We start from the raw sequence: 22,882 nt of genomic DNA on the forward strand, positions 1-22,882 counted from the left end.
CTTTGGAAAATAATTCTAAAATATCCAATATCTATGTTTTAAAATATATATAAATCACAAATACTTTATTCATCCTACAGTTAATCTAAGAGCACCTACAGGCAATCTGTATATATAATTAGTAGTTCGTTAAAAATAGCAGACTTTGTATTAAAAACGTAAAACATCAAAATCAATAAATCAGGCGAGATCTCCAACTGGTAAATGAGTGGTACTTATTTAAATAAATATTTACTAGACGAATGAACTTACAGTTTATAATGTGCATATTGTGAAAAACTTTGCCAGACTCAGAACAGATAAACTGAAGGATTCAAGAAAGACCCATCATCTACCAAATTACAAACACTCTCTCTCTATATATGATATATATAAGCATAATATATTTTTTAAGTAGTCTTTCAAGATAGATTTTTTGTTTCTAAGAGATGTTTGTAAAAGTGCTCTGCAAACAACAAACAAATCATATTGTTAATCTCCATACTGCTTTTAATAAAGAATCCAGTGACAAGTGAGAACTGGGGGAGAAATGGTAATTTGAGTTCAGAGGGAACAACGGTCTCTGGCGGTGACTTTCTACCAGGGTCCATATTCAATGAGACACTTCTAGGGCTACAGGGGAAGGGGAGCTAAAGGAAGAGCACCTGCATCCTCACCCTCAGGTCAATCAGATTCACTCATCTTTGATTTGCTTTACCTACTGGGCTTTTGCAGAATTATGTCTAAAATGTTTAGGTTTAAAATTCAAATGGGGCCAGTCCCATGGCTGAGTGGCTAAGTTCGTGCACTCTGCTTCGGCAGCCCAGGGTTTCACCCCTTCGGATCCTGGGCAAGGACCTAGCACCACTCATCAAGCCATGCTGAGGTGGCATCCCACACGCCACAATTAGAAGGACCACAACTAAAATATATACTATGTACTAGGGGCTTTGGGGAGAAGAAGGAAAAATTAAAAAATAAAATCTTTAAAACAGTTCAAATAATACTGGTTATAGAAAAGATCTCTAAACCAACAGAAGATGAGGGTTAAAGTTCTAGCTTAGCCATTTAAGAGCTGAGTGATCTTAGGTAAAGAGCTTTACCTCTCTGAACCCTTATCTCTTCATTTAAAAGAAGGGAGGGGGGCTATAGTACGTAATCTTTTAAATTTATTTTAGCTCTAAAAAGTCCCTAACTTTCACATAGGGTATATGTCTCACCATACACCATAATCAAAGCTTTCAGAGTTAAGAGAAGGGCCTTAGAGATCACCTATTCCAATTCATTTGTTTTATAAATATCCAACTCAACTGTAGCAGAAGCAGCGATCAGTCTGCTGAGAAGTAAACTAAGTAGTCATGTGTCACTAAACGACAGGGATACACTCTGAGAAATGCATCATTAACTGTCTTCATCATTGTCCGAACATCACAGTGTACTGACACAGACCTTGATGGCACAGCCTACTGCACACCTAGGCTACAGGGTACTTACGGGACCACTGTCATATATGCCGTCCGTTGTTGACAGAAAAGCCACTGTGTGGTGCATGACTGTATATGTACAAATACACCCCAGATCTAAAATACAATATGGCTTTTCCTAATTTGAAGAGTAATTACTAACCTGTGTTTGACCAGAAGATCTGTAGCCTCAAATTATGGCTATGCACATACGTTTTCTCTAATTGCGCTACTAGAACAAGTTTTCGAATTCAAATTCTTTGTCAAGAGGAGAAAAGCACTATTAAGGAAAATTTCTTTGGAAACATACTTGCTCATACCAGAAACCTGACAGATTACATCTTTACTTGATACGAATTGGAAGAATTCTTTACACACACATTAAGCAGTACCCAATAAAGAAAACACGGGCTACTTACCCATGATCCTTTTTCAGTGCTTCTACAGTGCACAGCAATTCAATAATCTGAGCTCTAAGTTCATCCAAGGAATTTTTTTTCCCATCATTTGATTCTACTTTAGCTTTGATTTCTAATGGAGTTACAAAAGCAGCCATATTTGGTTTAGAAGCACTTGAAGGTGTTGAAAGGTACGCAGATGGCTGAAAACGTAATAAACACAAAATTTTCTATTTTACTTGTATTTACATTTAATATCATATCTAACTCCAACAGATTTTTATAGCACGGAGACACATAAAGCAATACTTCAAGAGAAATGATAAACTTGGAAATTCAAAAAGCAGTTTAATGTTCACAAATAGAAAAAACTATCAAACAACCAAAGAATAAACTTGCAATCACTAGAGGGTTTTGTGAGAAATATCAAGGGTTTTATTTAAAAAAAAAAAAAAAGAATAAGAATAGCCATTAGATTTCGCTTATGAATGGTAGGCCTAGGGGAGCATCTGGAAACAAGAACACATCAGCATTATTAAGGTGCCGTTTTGATCCTCCGTATTAAACAGTTATTATTTAGAATATCCAAAGAGCTACACTTAACAGTAATTACGAAGAATTTGGTAAGTCCATGAAAGGGGCATTAAAATGAATCCATGGCCTGAGACTCTCATTATTTCACTAAAATAACAGTAAGTAGCGCTAACAGTCTATTGAAATTAGAATTAGATTAAGTGTATCTCATAAATCAGAATAGCAGCCAAATGCCCTGGAATGAATTTGAGGAGGAAACATGACCTTCTTAAATATAAGATGTGTGTCAACTGTGGTAACACTATCTTACATTAAAAAGGCAAGAGTTTAGAAAAAAGTCTTAACACCAGGTAACAGATGGAAGAATCCATGTATTCTGCCATTCATTCCAGTATATATTCAGTGATTATGGTGCCGAGCACCAAGCCAGGTAAGGAGTAAACAACTAATGGCTTCTGACCTAAAGTGTGTATGTTTAATGGGAAAGTGAAACAGACGTACAGATATATGCTTTAAAAATATGAAATATGTAACATTTATACTACTCATTTAAAATAATGTACGCTCTTCTAAAAAAAGATCCACAGAGAATAGTATGACAAGTTTAACAACTCAACTTTTTAGCAGGAATTATTTTATTTCTTGGCAGAAGAAGTAATTCTTAAAGGACATTTTTAAATTCCACAATTTTGATTTTCACAAAGAATCCTACAAAGTATACAAATCTTAGATCATAATGCATCTCACCTTTGGAGTGTAGCATGAGTCCTTTTTAAATTCAGATGGCTTTAGGCTGGCACTATCATCTTCTTTTGGTAATTTTAACAGTTTTTCTGGGCTTTGAGTTGGCTAAATGATTTTTTAAAAATCAAGAAACAGAAAAAGCAAAGAAGGAAAAGGTAGTAAGCATTTGAATAATAGAGTAACTGTTATCACTGTTTACAGCAGCTGCTATTCCAAATATTCCATTGTTGTCAGGATGTTACATAATGTCAAACTGAATAACACCCTTGCATATCTTGAAGGCAAAACCAGCTTGCCTCTTGGCAGCAAAATTTTTTTCTACTTAGGTAATTTAAAAGTACTCTAGTTCTTAAGAGCTAATACATTAACACTGAGCACTATCAGTATCACAAGTAACACACAGAAAGCACAAAAAGAAGTTAAACACTTAGATACCAGGACTAGTACTACAGGAAACACTGACTGTTTCAGGGCAAAGGGTGTTTTCGTTCTTTCCCAAAGTGAATAGTATCAATTCTAATCATTGTTGTTGGGTAAGATTATACAGGTCCCTTGTCCCCTTTCAACTCTGTGCTCTGTGGTTATGGGTCTCATGACAACTCTACTTCTGATTTTGTAACCTTCCATTCCAAACCCTGCTGAAATGAACAGGGGTCTTTCCTCATATATCCTTAAATACAACCATTTGCTACTTGAGTATAACAGCTATCTTCCTCATTTTTAAACTGGCGGAGCTATAAACCCTCCCTCCCTCTCATCTTCAGAAGGACTCCGGATTTGTTAAAATTTTTGTTTTACAACAGTAGGTGTAACTCACAGAATGTCCACCATTGAAGCGGCCAGGCAATCTTCTCCCAGGCATTTTCGGTCTATTTGCTGTGAGATGTAGCAAGTTTTCTGAGGAAGCTATGTCATCAAAATTAACAAGATCTGAAGAATAAAATTAAACATATCTAATAATAGATAATGTAAAAAAAAAAGCATGTTTCTGGATTTTTAACAAACAATAAATTAAAAAGAGTGCCGTAGGACTCACAAGTGGACCTGTGCTTTTCATATGCATTTGGAAAACAACACTCACCCTTAAAAAACAAACACTTCTTTACCTGATACATTGGATAGCATAAGGTTCAGGTTTCTAATAGAGACTCAGACCTCAACAAAAAGTTCTCACTGTAGGATATAAACCTGTACCATAAGTTGTAGCGGCATAAAAAAGCTGTTATCTTAAGTTATTGCTTATTAAAAAAAACAGGATCTACTTCTTCAATTCATAATTAATTACAATTAATACATAAGAAAATTAACATACATAATTTGTTTTAAACTTCAAGTAGTATCCTAATATTCAAATTTTAAGGACTCAGCTCTATCTAGGACTCTGCTGCTTTCCGACAGCATTTGTCAATGTAAAGTTCAAAGTATAATTTCGTGTCTTTGTGTGTGTACATATGTATGTGCATAGTATATTGCAGCTGGGCTTTACGCTGTTTATAGTTCACTGCACTTCCGCTTAGACATTACCATGTTTAGGAATCATAAGATAGTTGTAAATCTAAGGCAAATTACATACCAAGGGAAAATGCTACATAGATCATCTATTTGTTTCCCCACCATCATAGGCTGGTTGACCTCTGATCCAATAACTTGGGTTTAAGGACAAATCTAGGTAATTTTAATCTCTGAAACAATGGTATATAATACCTTCCCTTTTTCTAGATGATCCAGAAAACCTTGTTAAAGAAGCTGATCTTTAATTTTGAAGCCCAGATATCTTTGAGTGATACAAGAACCCTAAGGGTAACTTCAGACACTTCCATTGTCAATATAATCTTCCTTTAGCCCAGATTCCAGATTAGGGATATTAATCACAATCGAGATACTTGATATTGGCAATGGATATCTTTGGCCTAGTCTTTCAGGTATGGAATCATTCTTCACACTACCATTGCCTGGATGCTTATGATGCTTTGTGTCAAATAGTTAGATATCCCAATACAATGATTTGTTATTTCTTAAAAGAAATCTAAAGATACTTATCATTACTGCCCTCAAAGCTTATTCATCAATTTTCATATTTAAAGTAATTAATTTAAGAGAATTTTTCTTAAAGGGATGGAAGACACAAACGTTAAGGCAGAGAAGAGGTATCTCTGCTAATACGCATTCTATAACAACTTCAAGTTATTTGTTGGCCTCTATTAAGTCTCTTCCATCTTCACGTTCTGCTTACTTTGTGCGTTCTATCTTGGATCCAGTCACTACGCTAATACATCACAACAGGCAATCTAATGTGCTCAGTTTAACTGTGGCTTGAGTCATTCAATTATTACCTATAAGTAATTATAAAATATAACAAACCATAATAAAAAAACACAACAGCTTTACTGAAAAATGCATTATTAAATGTGAAAGACCTTGAGTTTAAATATATATTTAAATATCTCAATCTTTTTATTTGTAAATTTTATAAACAAAGAAAATAATATTTTAAAAGATGTTAAAAACATGCTGTCACTTGAAGGGTTAAAAATTGTTTTTTTACACTGTCTAATTTTTAAATGTGTGTTGACAACCTACAAAAAAAAAACCTTGAAAAATACAATCCAATCATTTTGGCCTGTGGAGATTATTTTCAAATGCATATTTAAGCAACTTGCAAAAAGAAAAAGAAACAAACAGGAAAACATAGGAAGGAATGAAGATAAAAGAAACTGAAAATGAAATAAAAGGTATATTACAAAATTATACACCATGCTCATGTACAAATGCCTTCCCTATGTCCAGTTTTGGGTTCCAACACCAAGACAAATAATTTTACTATTCTAAAACTCTGGCAGGTCCTCCATTTAAACCATTAGGTTAGTAAAATAAAACAGTGCACATTTTGGACTCATGATATATTTGAACACTTTTAAATTTACCTAGGAGTGATAATAATGGATTTATACTGTACAAATGGCATAAAAGGTATGACAATCACCTAACTCTTGCAATCACACTGTCACTCTGCCAGCCACTGACATTTCTAGATATTGCCTAAAATACAGAATTTTTTAAAAATCAAAATGAAATGTCAAATTTCGGGAGAAAATAAGTATTTTCTTTTATGGTCTTTCGTGGTTGCCAATTAAAATAAAACTTTTATCAAAAGAATATCTTTAACTAATCAGAAAAATTTTTCCAACAAAAATTTCATTTTATTTTAAAATGGAAAACCAAAAGGGTTAGAACAGACAGACAAACATGTACACTTTTAGTAAAACTACAAAGAAAAATCAATGTGCACCACCTATTTATACTGAATATACTATTTTGATTTCTTTCATAAATTGTCATCTTACCAAAATGGAGAAAGGTAGGATAATTTCCTGACACGTAAGAGGGAAACATGGCAAACAGGCTAGGAAACAAAATCTGGAAAGAAAAGTCAAGGATAGGAATGTCTAGAAAAAAGACTAAACCAAAAAAATTATTTTACAAAGCAGGAAAAAGGAACAGTTGTAGAGTGACTAGAACCATTTCAATGTTTAGCATATACCTATTACAGTTTATCTAAACTTATATAAGATATGTGTTAGATTTTAGATTTATTCTTGTCTTCAAAAGAAAAAACTATGATTAGTATTAATTTCAATACACATTAAACTAGAAAAAAGTCTTTTTTTAATTACTCACTAAACACCAAGACAGCTTCCAAAAGGATGTTTTAGTACTAAAATTTACGTAGAAGTCTGAGTAATAAATCAATACATTAACTTATTAATACAGTTATAACTAAAATTAAACCACCTTTCAGTCAAGTTTTAGTCTTTAGCATATGACAGCAATTACAATGAAAGAGGCAATTTTAATTCTATGGTATAATAAAAGAAAAATATGCCAAATATTATTTTTAGGTATCTCACTATAAAAATACAACTCACTACAACACTTAAAATGTCATACATAGGTAAATAAAAATTCAGTAATGTCTTATATGATACTCTCTATAATGATATTATCAAGGAAACTATTATTAGAAAATAAAAACTTTAATCTCTGCTCTTGTTTCCCAGGTACAGTGTACATTTTCGGGCGTGGTGTTTTGTTTTTGCATCCTAGTTTAGATACAGATTCACTTTTTATAGAGTCTACCACTCAATAGGTAGGTATCTTAGTAGAAAAATCTGATCATAAATTCTTTCTTGGAGAAAAAATAAATATTGAAAATTAATTCAAACAAAAATAGATCAACTATCAAACAGAACTGAAGAGAAATCCCTATGTAAGCAATGAAGGCTTTTGTATCAAACAATGTATGTGTCTCTAAAATTTCCTTTTAAGCCAAAAAGAATTTATCACAGAAAAACAATCAAAAAGGATAAAATACTACACTCTAAGAATACTTCATCAGCTGTGCTTTCTCAGTGCATTAACTACATTACCACTAAATTTTGGTGGTTTTTTTTTTTTTGAGGAAGATTAGCCCTGAGCGAACATCTGCTACCAATCCTCCTCTCTTTGCTGAGGAAGACTGGCCCTGAGTTAACATCCATGTCCATCTTCCTTTATTTTATGTGTGGGATGCCTGCCACAGCATGGCTTAACAAGCAGTGCATAGGTCCACAACTGGGATCCAAGCTGGCAAACCCCAGGCCACTGTAGCAGAATGTGCACACACAACCACTGTACCACCAGGCTGGCCTCTCTATCTGATATTTTAAAACTAACTGTAAACCAATCTTACTTCCTAGAAAATTTACTATTTTAGAAACATTAAGACCATGTGAACTTTAAAATTAGTCAGTAGTAGCAGTGAGATTATCCTAAACCAATTTTTGATGAAATGTTTGAAAAAGAAAAAAAAATTAAAATAGTTCTAACAGCTCTGCAGTTTGTAGTAATATCTTATATATGAGAATATATATGGAGGGACTTTAAAAAAAAAAAGGAAAACCAAATCAAGTATTCTATGAATGTTCTTATTCTATGTACAAAAGTGAGCATCTGTATCTATATATGTTTATATATGGCTTTATCTACAGTCATGCACCACATAATGTTTCAGTCAAAAAGGGATGCTTACACAACAGTGATCCATAAGGTTAGTGCCATATGGCCCAGGTGTGTAATAGGCTATACCAGCCAGGTTTGCCTAAGTACACTCTACGATGTTCACACAAAGACAAAATCATGTAATGACACATTTCTAAGGACACATTAAGTAATACATGACTGTACAAGAAAATCATATCCAAGAGTAAAGTCAGGAATTTACATCCTTTGTAGATAAGAGAAGAAACAGAATGAGACGGGATTAACAATGAAGGAGAGGGGTAGATGAAGGGAAGTAACATTTTATAACAACTTCCATGTCACCTATTAAAATAGGTATCAGAGATACATCAGACCATTCAACTGTTAGTTAACTAAGAAAATAGATTAAGAGTAGAAACATACCAATGACGAAGCAGCTAATAATTTAAAATGCACATTCTTTCCCTTTTTTGGGAAGGGCGGGAGTGAGGAAGACTGGCCCTGAGCTAACATCTGAGCCAATCTTCCTCCATTTTTTATGTGGGAAACCACCAGAGAATGGCTTGACAAGTGGTGTGTAGGTCTGTGCCCAGGATCCAAACCCGCAAACCCCAGGCTACTGAAGCGAAGAATGCAAACTCACTACACCACCAGGCTAGGCCCCCAAAATGCGCATTTTTTAACAGCAAAGTCAATGTGCTGCCTACTATATCAATTCATCTCAAGTTATTATTTTATATAATAATGGGAAACTCTAAGGAGATTTTCACGTATGTCTTAAACTCGCTGAAACCTATGTTAAAGGGCTAGCATCATACGCTATTTGAACAATTTAAAACAAATTGAGCCTAAAATATGCCTCAAACTAATGCCAAATTTGAGGTTGTATTTGACACAGAACATGGTTTTTAAGGTGTCAATATCTCAAAAAAAGAGGTAAAACACTTTTATACTGCAAGTACTAAAAACAGAAGATATTCTAATTAAAAAAAGACAGAAAGAAAGAACAGCCTCTGAGTTGAAGTTTGAGACAAAAGCTATTTGCTGTCAGCAGCTAAGCCTTTTATCTTAGCATACTGCTTGTGCCTAAAACAGTACTGCAGATATAACACTTGCTCAATAAATATTTGCTATTTAATATAAACTCCCCTTCCCCAATCCCTATTGTCTGCACTCCACAGGGTGTGAGTGTGGTACACAAAGGCAGTCTGACAGTGGAGGAAATACAGGACGGCAGTTTGGACGTTAGCTGTTAGTATTTTGAACTTATCTAGGTCTTGGCCTCTCTATTTCCTTATTCATTTGAAGAAAAAAACAAACCAGAAATTAAAAATTTTTGAACTGTGTTCCACAAAGCCTTTTTGCTCTTTAATAAAGAGTAAACAATGGTAATGGATATGAGACAAGAATTGAGACTAAAATCACAGTAAAAAAAAGAGAACTTTTCGACCATGACATTGTTACATGTGCTACTTCTAACTGAAATGTAGCAAAGAAAACAAAGCTTGCTGGTGACTATATAGAAAAAGTTTTGAAAAAAGTGAAAATTTGTTTTAATTTACTGAAATTCTTTTGTGATTTCCATGACCTTGAGACAACTAAATAAAGCAAATGTTCAAAAACGACAAAAACTAACAGAAAAAAATTGGCTCTAAATACTACTCTTCAAGCTCCTAAAGAGACTCATCAAAATTTAAGACTTCTAACATAAAGTTAGCAGAAAATTGTGGAAATTCAAAAGATAATACCACTGGATTTTTCTTTTTTAAATATACAATTTTTTTTTCCTGAGGAAGATTAGCCCTGAGCTAACTGTTGCCAATCCTCCTCTTTTTTTTCTGAGGAAGACTGGCCCTGAGCTAACATCCATGCCCATCTTCCTCTACTTTATATGTGGGATGCCTACCACAGAATGGCTTGCCACGCAGTGCCATGTCCGCACCCAGGATCTGAACCGGCGAACCCTGGGCCGCCAAAGCGGAACATGCATGCTTAACTGCTACGCCATCTGGCCCGCCCCTGGATTTATTTCCAGTTAAAATTGCATACTTAATCTTTTTTCTCCAATTCTTACTTTTCAAACACATTTCTAGCTATATTTTAAATCAAAGAAAAAACAATAAAAATTTACAGAATTATATACATACATATCTTAATTTTTTGGCGAGGAAGATTGTCCCTGAGCTAACATCTATTGCCAATCCTCCTCTTTGCTTGAGGAAGATTGTCGCAGAGCTAATATCTCTGTCAATCTTCCTCCATTGTTTTGTATGTGGGATACAGCCACAGCATGGCTTGATGAGCAGTGTCTAGGTCCATGCCCTGATCTGAACCTATGAACCCTGGGCCATGGACGAGAGTGTGAACCCAATCACTACACCACCAGCCAGCCCCTAGAATTATATTTTAACACTAACTTCAATAATAAAGGACATTTTTAAAAAACATAAATAGCTTCTTTAACTAACAGTAAGTGACAATTTTCACCAGATAAAACATACTGAATATATTTGAGTAAATGTCTCTAAAATACAATATCTCAATTTCCAAAAATTATTAATGAATATGGCTTCATCCAGAAAAGAGAGGATTCAAATACATAATGAAAGGATCTACAAAAAATTCAAATTAAACAACTGAAGGAGGCCATGCTTAGGTCAGCAAACTTAAAAGAGGGAAGAAAAATAAAATCACCTAAAAATTTTTGAAAGGTAGTAAGTAGTACATTTTACAATACAGTGACAAAAAAATCTAAATGTAACTGTCCTTGAAGTTTAATGTAAATATAAATGTTAACAATGAAGCTAAAATATATTTTAAGGCATTAAAATCTTTTAAAGAATATCATAGAACACTTCATATAAAAGAGATTTAAAGAGTTCACTTCTGATTTATGTGATCTTGGACATCTGACGTGTCTGTAGCTTACTTTGTTTAGATGAAAAGTAGGGAAAAATAGCATCTGCCTCTTAAAGCTACTATAAAGGTAAAATAAGAACATACATGAGAAAGTACTTTGAAAATGTAAAAACCCTAAAAGTAAATGCAAAGTACTATACAATAACCATTTCCACAAAGTAATGATTGTGCAATACTTTTAATAGTGAGACCTTTATTAAGATTTCTCTGTATCAAGTTTTCCATTTTACAACTAAGAGTTATAAAAGACCAGGAGAAAAACAAAGATGACTAATGGGCTGAAAAATCAGTACTAAAACTCAAGGAACATTTAGCTACAGAAGTAAAGCATGCTGATATATACAGAGAAAGAGAGAGAATATCATAAAAAGCCTATTTTCCTGAATTGGAAACAAAAGTATCTTGAGATTAAGTGGAGAAATAAAAAGTCTTAAATAAATAATCTAGTGCTGGCACTGAAAATCTATGTCACCTCTTTTATTTTTTAACTTTTAAAACTAAAATGTATGCGCATCTGCCTAACGTGGTATGCTCTTTCCATTATGAAGAAGTATGATAAATGGATGATCTTTTAATATCCATCTCAGTACTCTGACCAGTAAGAAAGTTTACGTGAACCATAAATATTCTGCCCATTTACCTTCTTTTAGTTTTATTTTTCCACTGTATCTATCCACACACAAATTGCATACATAAATTTCTTATTTTTAAATAGTTCCTGAAAACCATACTGGTACTTTTTTTAATACACCACCTTTCTACACATTAACTTACCTGATTCTTTAGAGCTCCTAACTGTAAAGGAGTCTAGGTCTACTGATTTTGGTCTAAGTGGTAACTGTTCAGAATCTAGCTTTGATTTTGATATTGGCTCAGTTTCAAATTTTGAAGAAATAGTAGAAACTTCCCCATTAATCCTGAAATGAGAAAATCAAACATATGTAACAATCACTTGTATGTGAAACATGACCATTTTTTAACATTGTTATTTAACAACACTACAGATGATGATGTAACACTGGTGTTTCTTTCTGTTCTATAAAATTATTTCCATAAACATAAACCTCTACCCTAAGACTAAGCACAGTAAAATCAGAAATGTAAAAACAGCTTAATGTGAGTGTATTCACTTAGTGTGAATATAAGATTAACATTTAACAAAAAATTATTACAGTCTATAGAAAAAATATGGAAAACAAATACTTTAAAAATTTACTTTGAGATTTAGAAAGGCAGTAGAGTGATTTACATCAAAGGCAGATAAATGAATAAATTAACTTACAATTAGGTAAAACTTACTTGGCTACAGGAGGTGGTGGAGGAACTGGTTTTTCAGGTCGCTTTGTGAACACTGTTGCAGAAGATCTCAATAAATTATTGGCTTTGGTGGGTGGAGTAGGCTTCTTGGGTGGGACTTGTGGAGCAGCTGGTTTAGAAGGCTTCTGTTCCAGCACTGATTTTTCATCTGATTATTTAAAAATATTTAATAAGTTATAAGCAATCAGAACTATTCAGGTTTTTCTATTTTTTAAAGACAATGCCAGGCTCCAAAGTGTGAAACACAAAAGGAGAAACAATACTTGTGTGGTGTACACTGCTTTATGTTTTAAAGTTATAATTTAATAAACCTAAATATCTAAAAAAGTTTACTTTAGTGTAGAGAGGTACTACTAATAAGCTTCTGATTAACAAATAATGCCTGCTTTTTACTAGTAGTCTTCCCAGCATCCTATGCTTTTAGGGATGTATTCTACTCAAATATAACCACATATAATTTTACTCTAAGCAAACAATAATACTATCTAGACTTAAATCCAGACCAAAGTCTGAAACTGAAAATAAATAGGAACTCTAGTGCCACTTAACATACTTATTTAAAAAGCATCACAATGACAAAGAAAAAATCAAATGTTAAAAGAAACTGAAACTAGATTGATTAGACACAGATGAAAACATTACGTCTAATATTTATACAGGCATACCCCAGAGAGATCGCGAGTTTGGCTCCAGACCATCACAATCAAGTGAGTCACACAAATTTTTCCGGTTTCCCAATGCATATAAAATTTAAGTTTACACTGTATTTATACTACGTTTATACACTATACTGTATTTAGTGTGCAACAGCATTAAATCTAAAAGACAATGTACATACCTTAATTAAAAAATACTTATTTTTTTATTATTGCTAAAAAGTGCTAACCATCATCTGAGCTTTCAGTGAGTCCTAAAGTAAAATAACAGTAAAATTTGCTGCATCAATTGACTTCCTTTCACAAACAATTTCTCTGTAGTATGTGATGCTGTTTAACAGCATTTTATCCACAGCATAACTTCTTTCAAAATTGGAGTCAATCCTCTCAAACCCTGTCAATGCTTTATCAATGAAGCTTCTGAAATATTCTTTATTGTCATTTCAACAGTATTCACGGCATCTTCAACAGGAGATTGCATCTCAAGAAATGACTTTCTTTGCTCACCTGTAAAAGGCAACTCCTCATCCATTCAAGTTTCATCAAGAGATTGCAGCAATTCAGTCAAATCTTCAGGCTCACTTCTAATTCTAGTTCTCTGGCTGGTTCCACCATATCTGCAGTTTCTTCCTCCACTGAAGTCTTGAACCCCTCGATGTCATCCGTGAGGGCTGGAATCAACTTCTTCCAAACTCCTGTTAATATTGATATTTTGGTCTCTTCCCATGAATCTTGAATGTTCTTAATTCATCTAGAATGGTGAATCCTTTCTAAGTTGTCAATTTATAATGCCCAGATCCATCAGAGGAATCGCTATGACAGCTATAGCCTTAGGAAATGTATTTCTTCAATCATAAAACTTGAAAGTTGAACTTACTACTTGATCCATGGGCTGCAGAATGGACGTGTGTTAGCAGACATGCAAACAACATTAATCTCATTGTACGTCTCCGTCAGAGCTCTTGGGTGACCAGGTGCATTGTCAATGAGCAGTAAGATTTTGAAAGAAATCTTTTTTTCTGAGCAGTCGGTCTCCACAGTGGGCTTAAAAGATTCAGTAAACCATGTTGTAAACAGACGTGCTGTCATCTAGGCTTTGTTATTCCGTTTATAGAGTGAAGGCAGAGTAGATTTAACATACTTCTGAACGATCTTAGAATTTTTGAGACGGTAAATGAGTACTGGCTTCAACTTCAAGTCCCCAGCTGCCTTAGCTGCGTTAGCCCCTAACAAACTGTTCTTTGAAGTTTTGAAGCCAGGCATCGACTTCTCCTCGCTAGCTATGAAAGTCCTAGACGGCATCTTCTTCCAGTATAAAGATGTTTCGTCTACACTGAAAGTCTGTTGTTTAGTGTAGCCGCCCTCATTAATTATCTCAGCTAGGTCTCCTGGAGAACTTGCTGCAGCTTCTACCTCAGCACTTGCTGCTTCACCCTGCACTTTCATGTTATGGAGATGGCTTCTTTCCTTCAACCTCATGAACTAAACTCTGTTGGGTTCAAGCTTTTCTTCTGCAGCTTCCTCATCTCTCTCAGCCTTCACAGAACTGAGGAGAGTTAGGGCCTTGCTCTGGATTAGGCTTTGGTTTGAAGGAATGTTGTGGCTGGTTTGATCTTCTATCCAGACCACCAAAATCTTCTCCACGTGAGCAATAAGCCTGTTTCACTTTCTTATTATTCATGTATTCTCTGGAATAGCACTTTGACTTTCCTTCAAGAACTTTTCCTTTGCATTCACAGCTTAGCTGACTGTTTGGCACAAAAGGCCTAGCTTTCAGCCTATCTCAGCTTTTGACATGCCTTCCTCACTAAGCTTAACCATCTCTAGCTTTTGACTTAAACTGAAAGACCCAGGACTCTTCCTTTCACTTGAACATCTAGAGGCCACTGCAGTGTTATTAATTGCCCCAACTTTAATATTGTTGTGTGTCAGGAAATAGGGAGGCCTGAGAGGAGAGAGCAAGAGATGGGAGAACGGCCCAGTCAGTGGAGCAGTCCGTCACACTTAATAAACTACAATATAGTGTAAACATTACTTTTATTGATTAAGTTCAGCATCTCACACAGGAGAAATTTGTGGCACCCCAAACCAATCACAATAGTAACATCAAAGATCACTGATCACAGGTCACCAGAACAAATACAATAATAATGAAAGAGTTTGAAATATTGAAAGAATTAACAAAATGTGACAGAGACATGAAGAAAATGCTGTCAGAAAAATGGCTTCAACAGATTTGACACAGGGTTGCTACAAACATTCAATTTATTAAGAAATACAACATCTGCAAAGCATAATAAAGGAAAGAGCAATAAAATGAGGTATGCCTGTAATTCTCACCATTGTACTTGACTTTTATCAACATCATTTCATTTAATAATTCTATGAAATAGATAAAAAAATATGCTGGAGAAAACCACATCGAAAATAATTTTATTCCATGTCCATAAAAACAATTTTATCACCAAAAAGGCAGGGTATATACATAATGAAATGCTTGGTTCCTGATCTTTCAGGTGCTAAGAACAAGTATTAAAACCGACACCTGCACACACACTAGATATTCATGACACAGTAATCAGCAAAAATGTCTTATGAGGCATTTATGCAAAAATAAGAAACTCTAAGTGCAATACTGAGTAATTTTCAAAATTCACTTCGTCTTTGAAAAGAATGTCTATCACAGGACCACAATTAATTTCATGAGATATCATATCAATGAGAAACTAGTGATTATGAATCCTGAACAAACAGGGAAGGCCATGGGTAAACCACTTGTTCAAAATTACAGATTTCATCTAACAACAAGGAAAATACAAAATAATCCCCATTGTTTCAGTTTTATCATTTAGGTGTAGCTTTCTTGGGTCATTTGAGAATATAGCTTAGTCTTTTAAAACCCTGGTCATTATTTGGTACAAAAATCCATTTTTATATGGTCTCAAAATATAACAACACATCATATAATTACACTACCAGGAGTGAAAGCCAAAACTCCCCAATTCTAACTATAAGCCAACAGTCAGCCAAACAAATTTCTAGAAAATATTAAGGAAGATATTTTACATAAAATACTGGGAAAAATGTTAAAGGATAAATTAAACAGAAGTTCACTGATTAATTAAATATACTTCTTTAACAGATATATAATTAACAGCTTGAAATCAATTCAATTCCATAGTTTATTTAAAACAAAAGAACATATTTAATATTCATGGAAATCAAAGACGACAAAAATAAGATTCATCATTTCTGGTATATCCATGACTAAATCAACAATAGTATGTTGATTTATTATATAATATATGATGGCAATGTATTTGAATACAAGATTTTATTTATTTTTATGAAGGTTAAACTTATATAACATAAAATTAACCATTTTAAAGTGAACATTCAGTGCCATTTAGTGGTCTCACAATGTTTTATGCAATCAGCACCTCTATCTAGTTCCAAAACCCTTTCATCACCCCAAAAGAAAACCCTGTTTCCATTAATCAGTTACTCCCCATTCCCTCGTCTACCCAGCCCCTGGCAACCACCACCTCTGCTCTGCTTCCATAGTTACCTCTCCTGGATATTTCATATACATGGAATCATACAATATGTGATCTTTTGCATCTGCCTGATTTCATGCAGCATAATGTTTTCAAGGTTCATCTACACTGTAGCATATATCTCTATTTCATTCACTTCTGTGACTGAATAATATTCATTACCTGTATACAGCACAGTTCATTCATCTGTTAAAGGACATCCGGGTTGTTTCCACCTTTTGGCTATTGTGAACAACGTTGCTATGAACATTCATGTACAAGTATTTGTTTGAGTACCTAGTTTTCAATTCTTTCAGGCATATATCTAGAAGGAATAGTTGGATCCTATAGTATTGCTATCTTTAACTTTTTGAGGAACTACCAAACTGTTTTTCACACAGCTGAAACATTTTACAGTCGCATGAGTAACGTATGAGGGGTCCAATTTCTCCACATCCTTGCCAACATTTATTTTCCATTTTTATTATCATTACAGCCATCCCAGTGGGTGTGAAGTGATAGCTTATTGAGGTTTTGGTTTGTATTTCTCTAATAACATCAAACATTCTGTCACATGCTAACTAGCTATTTGTATATCTCCTTTAGAAAAATGTCTATTTCAGTCCTTTGCCCACTTTTTGATGGGGTTGCCTTTCTGCCAGTGAGTTGTAATAGTTCTTTATATATTCCAGATACTGGATACAAGATTTGCAAATATTTTCTCCAATCTGTAGTTTGCTTTTCAACTTTCCTGATAATGTCCTTTGATGCACAAAGGTTTTAATTTTAATCAAGTCCAATTTAACTACTTTTTCTTTTGCTGTCTATGCTTCTGGTGTCATATCTAAGAATCCATTGCCAAACCCAAGGCCATGAAGATATATCCCTATCTTTTCTTCTAAGAGTTTTAGTTTTATACCTCTTATATTTAGGTGAATGATCCATTTTCAGACAAATTCTGTATATGATATGAAGCAGGGGTTCAATTTCCTTCTTTTTCTTATGGATATCCAATGGTGCATAGGAGAATTTTATTTTAGCTAGAAATTTGCCAAAAACAAGAGCAAACTTAAGATTTAAGAAAAAACATCCTATGCTAGCTATCCAAATGCCCAAAGGAAGAAATAGGTAAGATAGAGATGTTATAATAATTTAAGATAGAGAACAAAAGAATTATCCTAAGTGTATAAATAAAAGTTTTTGCTAAAATATATGCCAGCTAACAAAATACAGCAAAATAACTAAAATGTCTTATTTACTACAGAATATGACATTACTAACATTGTACATATTAAGTTAATCCATTTATTAATTCAGATAAGGGTTAGTTCCCTCCTGTATGAATAAGAATAGAAAAACAAGCAATATTACTGGCACCAAAGCATGAATGATTACAAGTGCATAAATTCTGACTGAAAAATCAAATATTCCATTTTTATCAGTGGTCACTTGGAGATGCATTAGAGAAAAATACAGTACTGTTCAAAAAGTAGGAAGTGTATTCTTAATTGAACCTATTTTCCTAACATTTAGAAAAATTTAGAACAAAGGAAATCTACCTGTATTTATCTCACCGAAGGGACTTAAACTGGAGTATAAGATATTTTCAGAAGCACAAGTACAAAGTTCAAGAAGTTATCACATGAACACCTGAGTAAGCACCACTCAAGCTAAGAACTGAACATTAGCCACGTTAAGTTCGCCTCATACCTCTTCCCAATAACTACTCCACTGTTCCTATCCAAAGGTGTTATCTAACACCACAGATCACTTCTGCATATTTTAACTTTATGTCAATGAATTCATAAGATTCATGTTGCTGTGTGAAACGCTAGTTCATTCACTTGTTGCTATAGAATCCTGATATATGAATATACTTCTATTTACATATTCATTCAAATGCTGATGGACATTCGTGTTGTCTCCAATTGGAGGCCAATATAAACACTGCTATGATAAACTTTCCTATTTGAGTCTTATGGTGCACATATGGAGCACGCATTTCTGCTCTGTATATAACTGGGAGTGAACGTGCTGGTTAACAGGCTATGGATACATTCAACTTTAGTTCTCCAAATTAGATAAAATAATTTACATTCTCACCAACAGTGTATGGGAGTTCTGCTAATCTGTATCCTCACCATCACTTAGTATTGTTAGTCTTTTTAAAAATTTTCACCCATTTTGGTGAGAACGTTACTTTGGTTTAAAATCATATTTCCTTGCTGAGTAATGAAATTGCTTAACTCTTTATACTTTGATAAATTGCCTATTTAAGACTCTTAATTGCCATTTTATTGGGCTTTTTCTTATTAATTGATAGGGATTCTTTATATATTCTGAATATTAGTACTTTGTTACTTATCTGTGTTGTAAATATCATCTCCTACTCTGTGGCATAAATTTTCTTCCTCTTAATGATGTCTTTGTAACAGATATTCCTAATTTTAATGTAGTTCAATCAATCTATCTTTTGCCTTATGTGTCCTGTTAAAGAAACAGTTTCCTACTCCAAGGACACAGAAATACTTGCTTATATTATTTTGTAGAAAATTTAGAGCCACAATCCATATGAAATTGACTTTTATGCATATTTTAAGATAGGGTTCAAGCTTCATTTAGTATCACTTATTGAAAAGAATGTCCTTTCCCACTACTCTACAGCGCAACTTTGGCCATAAGACAAGCACCTATCAACCTATTTCCAGATTCAAATCTGTGGATAACATGAGGTACAGGCTAAGATTTCTTTCTTTCTTATATGGATATCAATTAATCAACACTATTTATTTCATCTTTTCTCTACTGCAATGGCAACTTGGTTATAAATCACATGACCTTAATTAAATCTCTCTTAAATAATACTTCTTTCTTTATAAGTCTACTTTGTCAGCTATTTATAAAGTTAGACCAGCTTTCTTTTGATTGACATTTGCCTGGCCTATCTTTGTCCATCCTTTCAATTTAATCCTTCCTGAATCCTTATAACTAAGGTATATCTCTTGTTAGCAGAATATAGCTGTGTTTTTTTTTAAACCTAACAATTTTTCTTTTAATTGGAATTTTTAGTCCATTTACATTTTCTATAATTACTTAGCATTTTTTTCTTGCTCAGTCTGTTTCATTTTTCTCTCCTTTCTTGCCTTCTTTGTATTAATTTTTATTATCCCATATTCTCATTATCCTATTACTTATACATTATTATATTTCTTGTAGTTGTCTAGAGAGTATAACACACATCCTTGACTTATTAAAAAGTCAAACATAAACTTTCCTACTGCCCTAATGCTTTAACTCCATTTACATCCCTGCTGTCTTGTTGTGCTTTTATTTCATTAAAAGTCTAGAAGACATTATTGTCGTTTCATAAGTTAATATTTAGACTTATCTATCTATTTAAGCCTTTCTGTTGCTTTTCATTTCTGCATCTCCAACTTTACATTTGGAATCATTTCCCTTCTGCCTGAATAATACTCTATGATACTGCCTATGGCATTAGCAGGGTAGTAATAAATTCTCTCGGATTTGAATGGTCTAAAAATGTCTTTATTTCATCTATTTTTCTGAAGATATTTTCACTGGTGATATAATTCTAGGTTAGCAATCATTTCCTTTAACACCTTGGTGACCTCATTCTACTGTCTTCTGGCTTTCATTTTTTTCCTACTGAGAAGCAACTGTCAGTCTTATTTTTGCTCCTCTAAAGTTACTGTCTTAGTCTCTGGCTGCTTTCAATGTTATCTTTGTCTTCTGTTTATAGCAGCATGACTACACGAGTATATGGGGTAGTTTTCTTTGCATATATCAAGGTGGGGCTCCATAGACTTCTTGATTCTGTGGCTTTTTGCTTTTCATTTTTGGGAAACAGGAAACCATTATATCTTCAAATAAGGTTTCTGATCCATTCTCCCTCCTCCCCATCTGGGTCTTCGATTGCATGTATACTAGACCTTTTCACTGTATACTATGTCTCAAGATCTTTTCTATATTTTCCATCTTATTTTATCCCTCATCTTCAATTTGGAAATTTTCTTTTGAAAATATACACACATATAATTAACACGTGTGTACACACACATAAACTTACCACATGTATCATATATATTTATATTTACACATTCTGACTTACATTCACTTACACATACGTTTATATTTATATGGTTTCTAGTTCTGCCAAAACTATCATCACACTTTTTATTATTCTGAACATACATTAAGTAAATATACTTTACAGCTTGTATGTGCTATCTCCAATATCTAGAACTCCCGCAGGCCAGGTTCCATTTTCTGTTGTTGCTGGTTTCTAGTCATGTGTCATATCTCCAAGTATGCCTGGCTATTTCTGAATGAGTACAAGACATAAGACATTTACGTGAAAACATACTAAGATAATTTAAAGCTCTAAATGATATCATCTTCTCCAGGGAATAAAGATTTACTTTTGCTTCAGGCAGCTAGGCTAAGGGTCAGGAAAAGTCTCAGATCACCTTCTTCCAATCAAGGATTGAGACGATTAGAAGTTGGGTTTCAGTGCTTTTTGAGAGCTAGTTCTGCTTCCATTTCACACTTCCTACTAAAGGTTAGAAGTCCTTTGGGAACCCAACTCAAAATTTTAAGAGTTTACTAAGATTATCTCCTTTTCACAGGCCTGGAACTTCAATTTTTATTGCCTTGAACCCAAAAAATTTATTGAAAGCTCTTTTCATACTCTCAGCTATCACTTTCAGAAATGGTAAATTCCTCAAATGGAAACAGGTGCAAACGCCAGACTTACTTTACCAGACTCCCCTCCTCTCCTAGATCTTGGCCCTGTAATTTCTCATTTCCTTTGTAGTTCTCTTACTTCTAACAGATGACCTCTAGCAAATATGTATATATTTCACACAATCCTTCTGATTGTTCTCAGCAGTAGATTTGGTCCTCATTTGTCACTGCCAGAAGAATCTTCTGCTTCAACTTCCACTTGTTACCTTCTGTCTTGGCTGTTACGATACCTCTCTCTGATCATTCTCTGCCTATCTCAATGACCACTCCCTATCAATCTTCTTCAAGAGTTCCAGTTCATCTAACAACTTCTTAAATGTGCATATTCTAAGACTCTACACTAAGCTCTCTTCTCATTCTCGTTCTAAGCAATCTTCTTTGATAATCTTACCCATATCCATAAATTTAATAGCTCACTTCCAGGCTAGCACCTTCCAAATAAATGCTTAATACAAACTCTTAGCAAAGGTTCCTCCCATATATCCTATATTCTCATCAAATGCCATGTCAAAAGCTTAACTCACACATATTTTCTTCCAGAAACTGTCTCTATTTCATATTGCCTAGCTCGTTTTGCCATCCTCACAACACTTAGGATCCAGTGAGTCAACAAGATGTGCTAATGTAAAACCTCAACCACCTTCTTTATAGTAGAGCCCAAATATATCTCAACATCTTTAGCAGATAATGCAGCTGATTCACCCACATTCATCCTACCTTCATATGATTACACCAAGCCAATAAGTGCACAGCATTTTTTTTTAACAATACTGGCCTAGAAGTGAACATGTGCCCAAAATTCATCTAAAAAACTGAAAAGGACTTACATTCCATGGTTGTGGAGAGGTTTTCCTCTCTTTCCTACCAAATAGACAAGAAATCACGTTACCTTGATTGTCACTGTCAGCATTCATGTGACCACAAGGGGAATCAATCTGAAGATAGACACTAAGGATAGCACAATAAAGGGACAGATATAATCCAGGTCCATAATCAAAGTACTGAATTGGTGGTCACATGACTCCTACTTCTGGACTTCCAATTATGTGAGACTGTTTCCCTACTGTTTAAAGTCAGTTTGAGCAGGAATTTTCTGTTCTTTGCTCTTAAAACATTCCAACTTCCTTTTAATCATACCACCACCACATCTAGCCAAACAGCACTAGAACAAAGTTTCAGAAAAGCATATCTGGACATGTCAATGCAGTGTTTAAAAGCCTTCAAATTATAGAATAAACATTGTACTGAGTATCCCCTGTGCATCATATACCCACTGTGCAATAGAACCTAAAGAACCAATGTCAAATAAGATTCAGATACAAACACACACACAACACATTTTACACCTCTGCCTTCATGGAGTTTAGTCAAGCATGGGAAAAAGACACAAACAAAAAATATCTAAACTAATATGTGATATACAATAACGAGAAATATCTACTTTTAGATAGAGTAGTAAAGAAAAGACTAATGTCAAGGAGATGACATGAAACTGGACATTTTAAGCTGGAACCTGAAAAATGAGAAGAAATTAGCCATGAAGAGATTCTGAG

The 22,882-nt window shown here is 34.0% G+C and overlaps 1 protein-coding gene across 2 annotated transcripts in view; it reads right to left on the reverse strand.

Moving 5' to 3' along the window:
• Window positions 1–22,882, reverse strand: part of CD2AP (CD2 associated protein) — a 129,730-nt gene that overhangs the window by 10,281 nt on the left and 96,567 nt on the right. For both annotated transcript variants that reach the window (XM_044776820.2, XM_070514795.1), the window contains 5 exons: window positions 12,356–12,521; window positions 11,831–11,973; window positions 3,936–4,048; window positions 3,122–3,223; window positions 1,862–2,043 (listed from right to left, as the gene is read on the reverse strand). In XM_044776820.2, coding sequence (XP_044632755.1) covers window positions 1,862–2,043; window positions 3,122–3,223; window positions 3,936–4,048; window positions 11,831–11,973; window positions 12,356–12,521 — 706 coding nt within the window. The remainder of the gene's footprint in view (window positions 1–1,861; window positions 2,044–3,121; window positions 3,224–3,935; window positions 4,049–11,830; window positions 11,974–12,355; window positions 12,522–22,882) is intronic.

Source organism: Equus asinus, chromosome 8 (assembly GCF_041296235.1).
Source record: "Equus asinus isolate D_3611 breed Donkey chromosome 8, EquAss-T2T_v2, whole genome shotgun sequence".
NCBI lineage: Eukaryota > Metazoa > Chordata > Mammalia > Perissodactyla > Equidae > Equus > Equus asinus.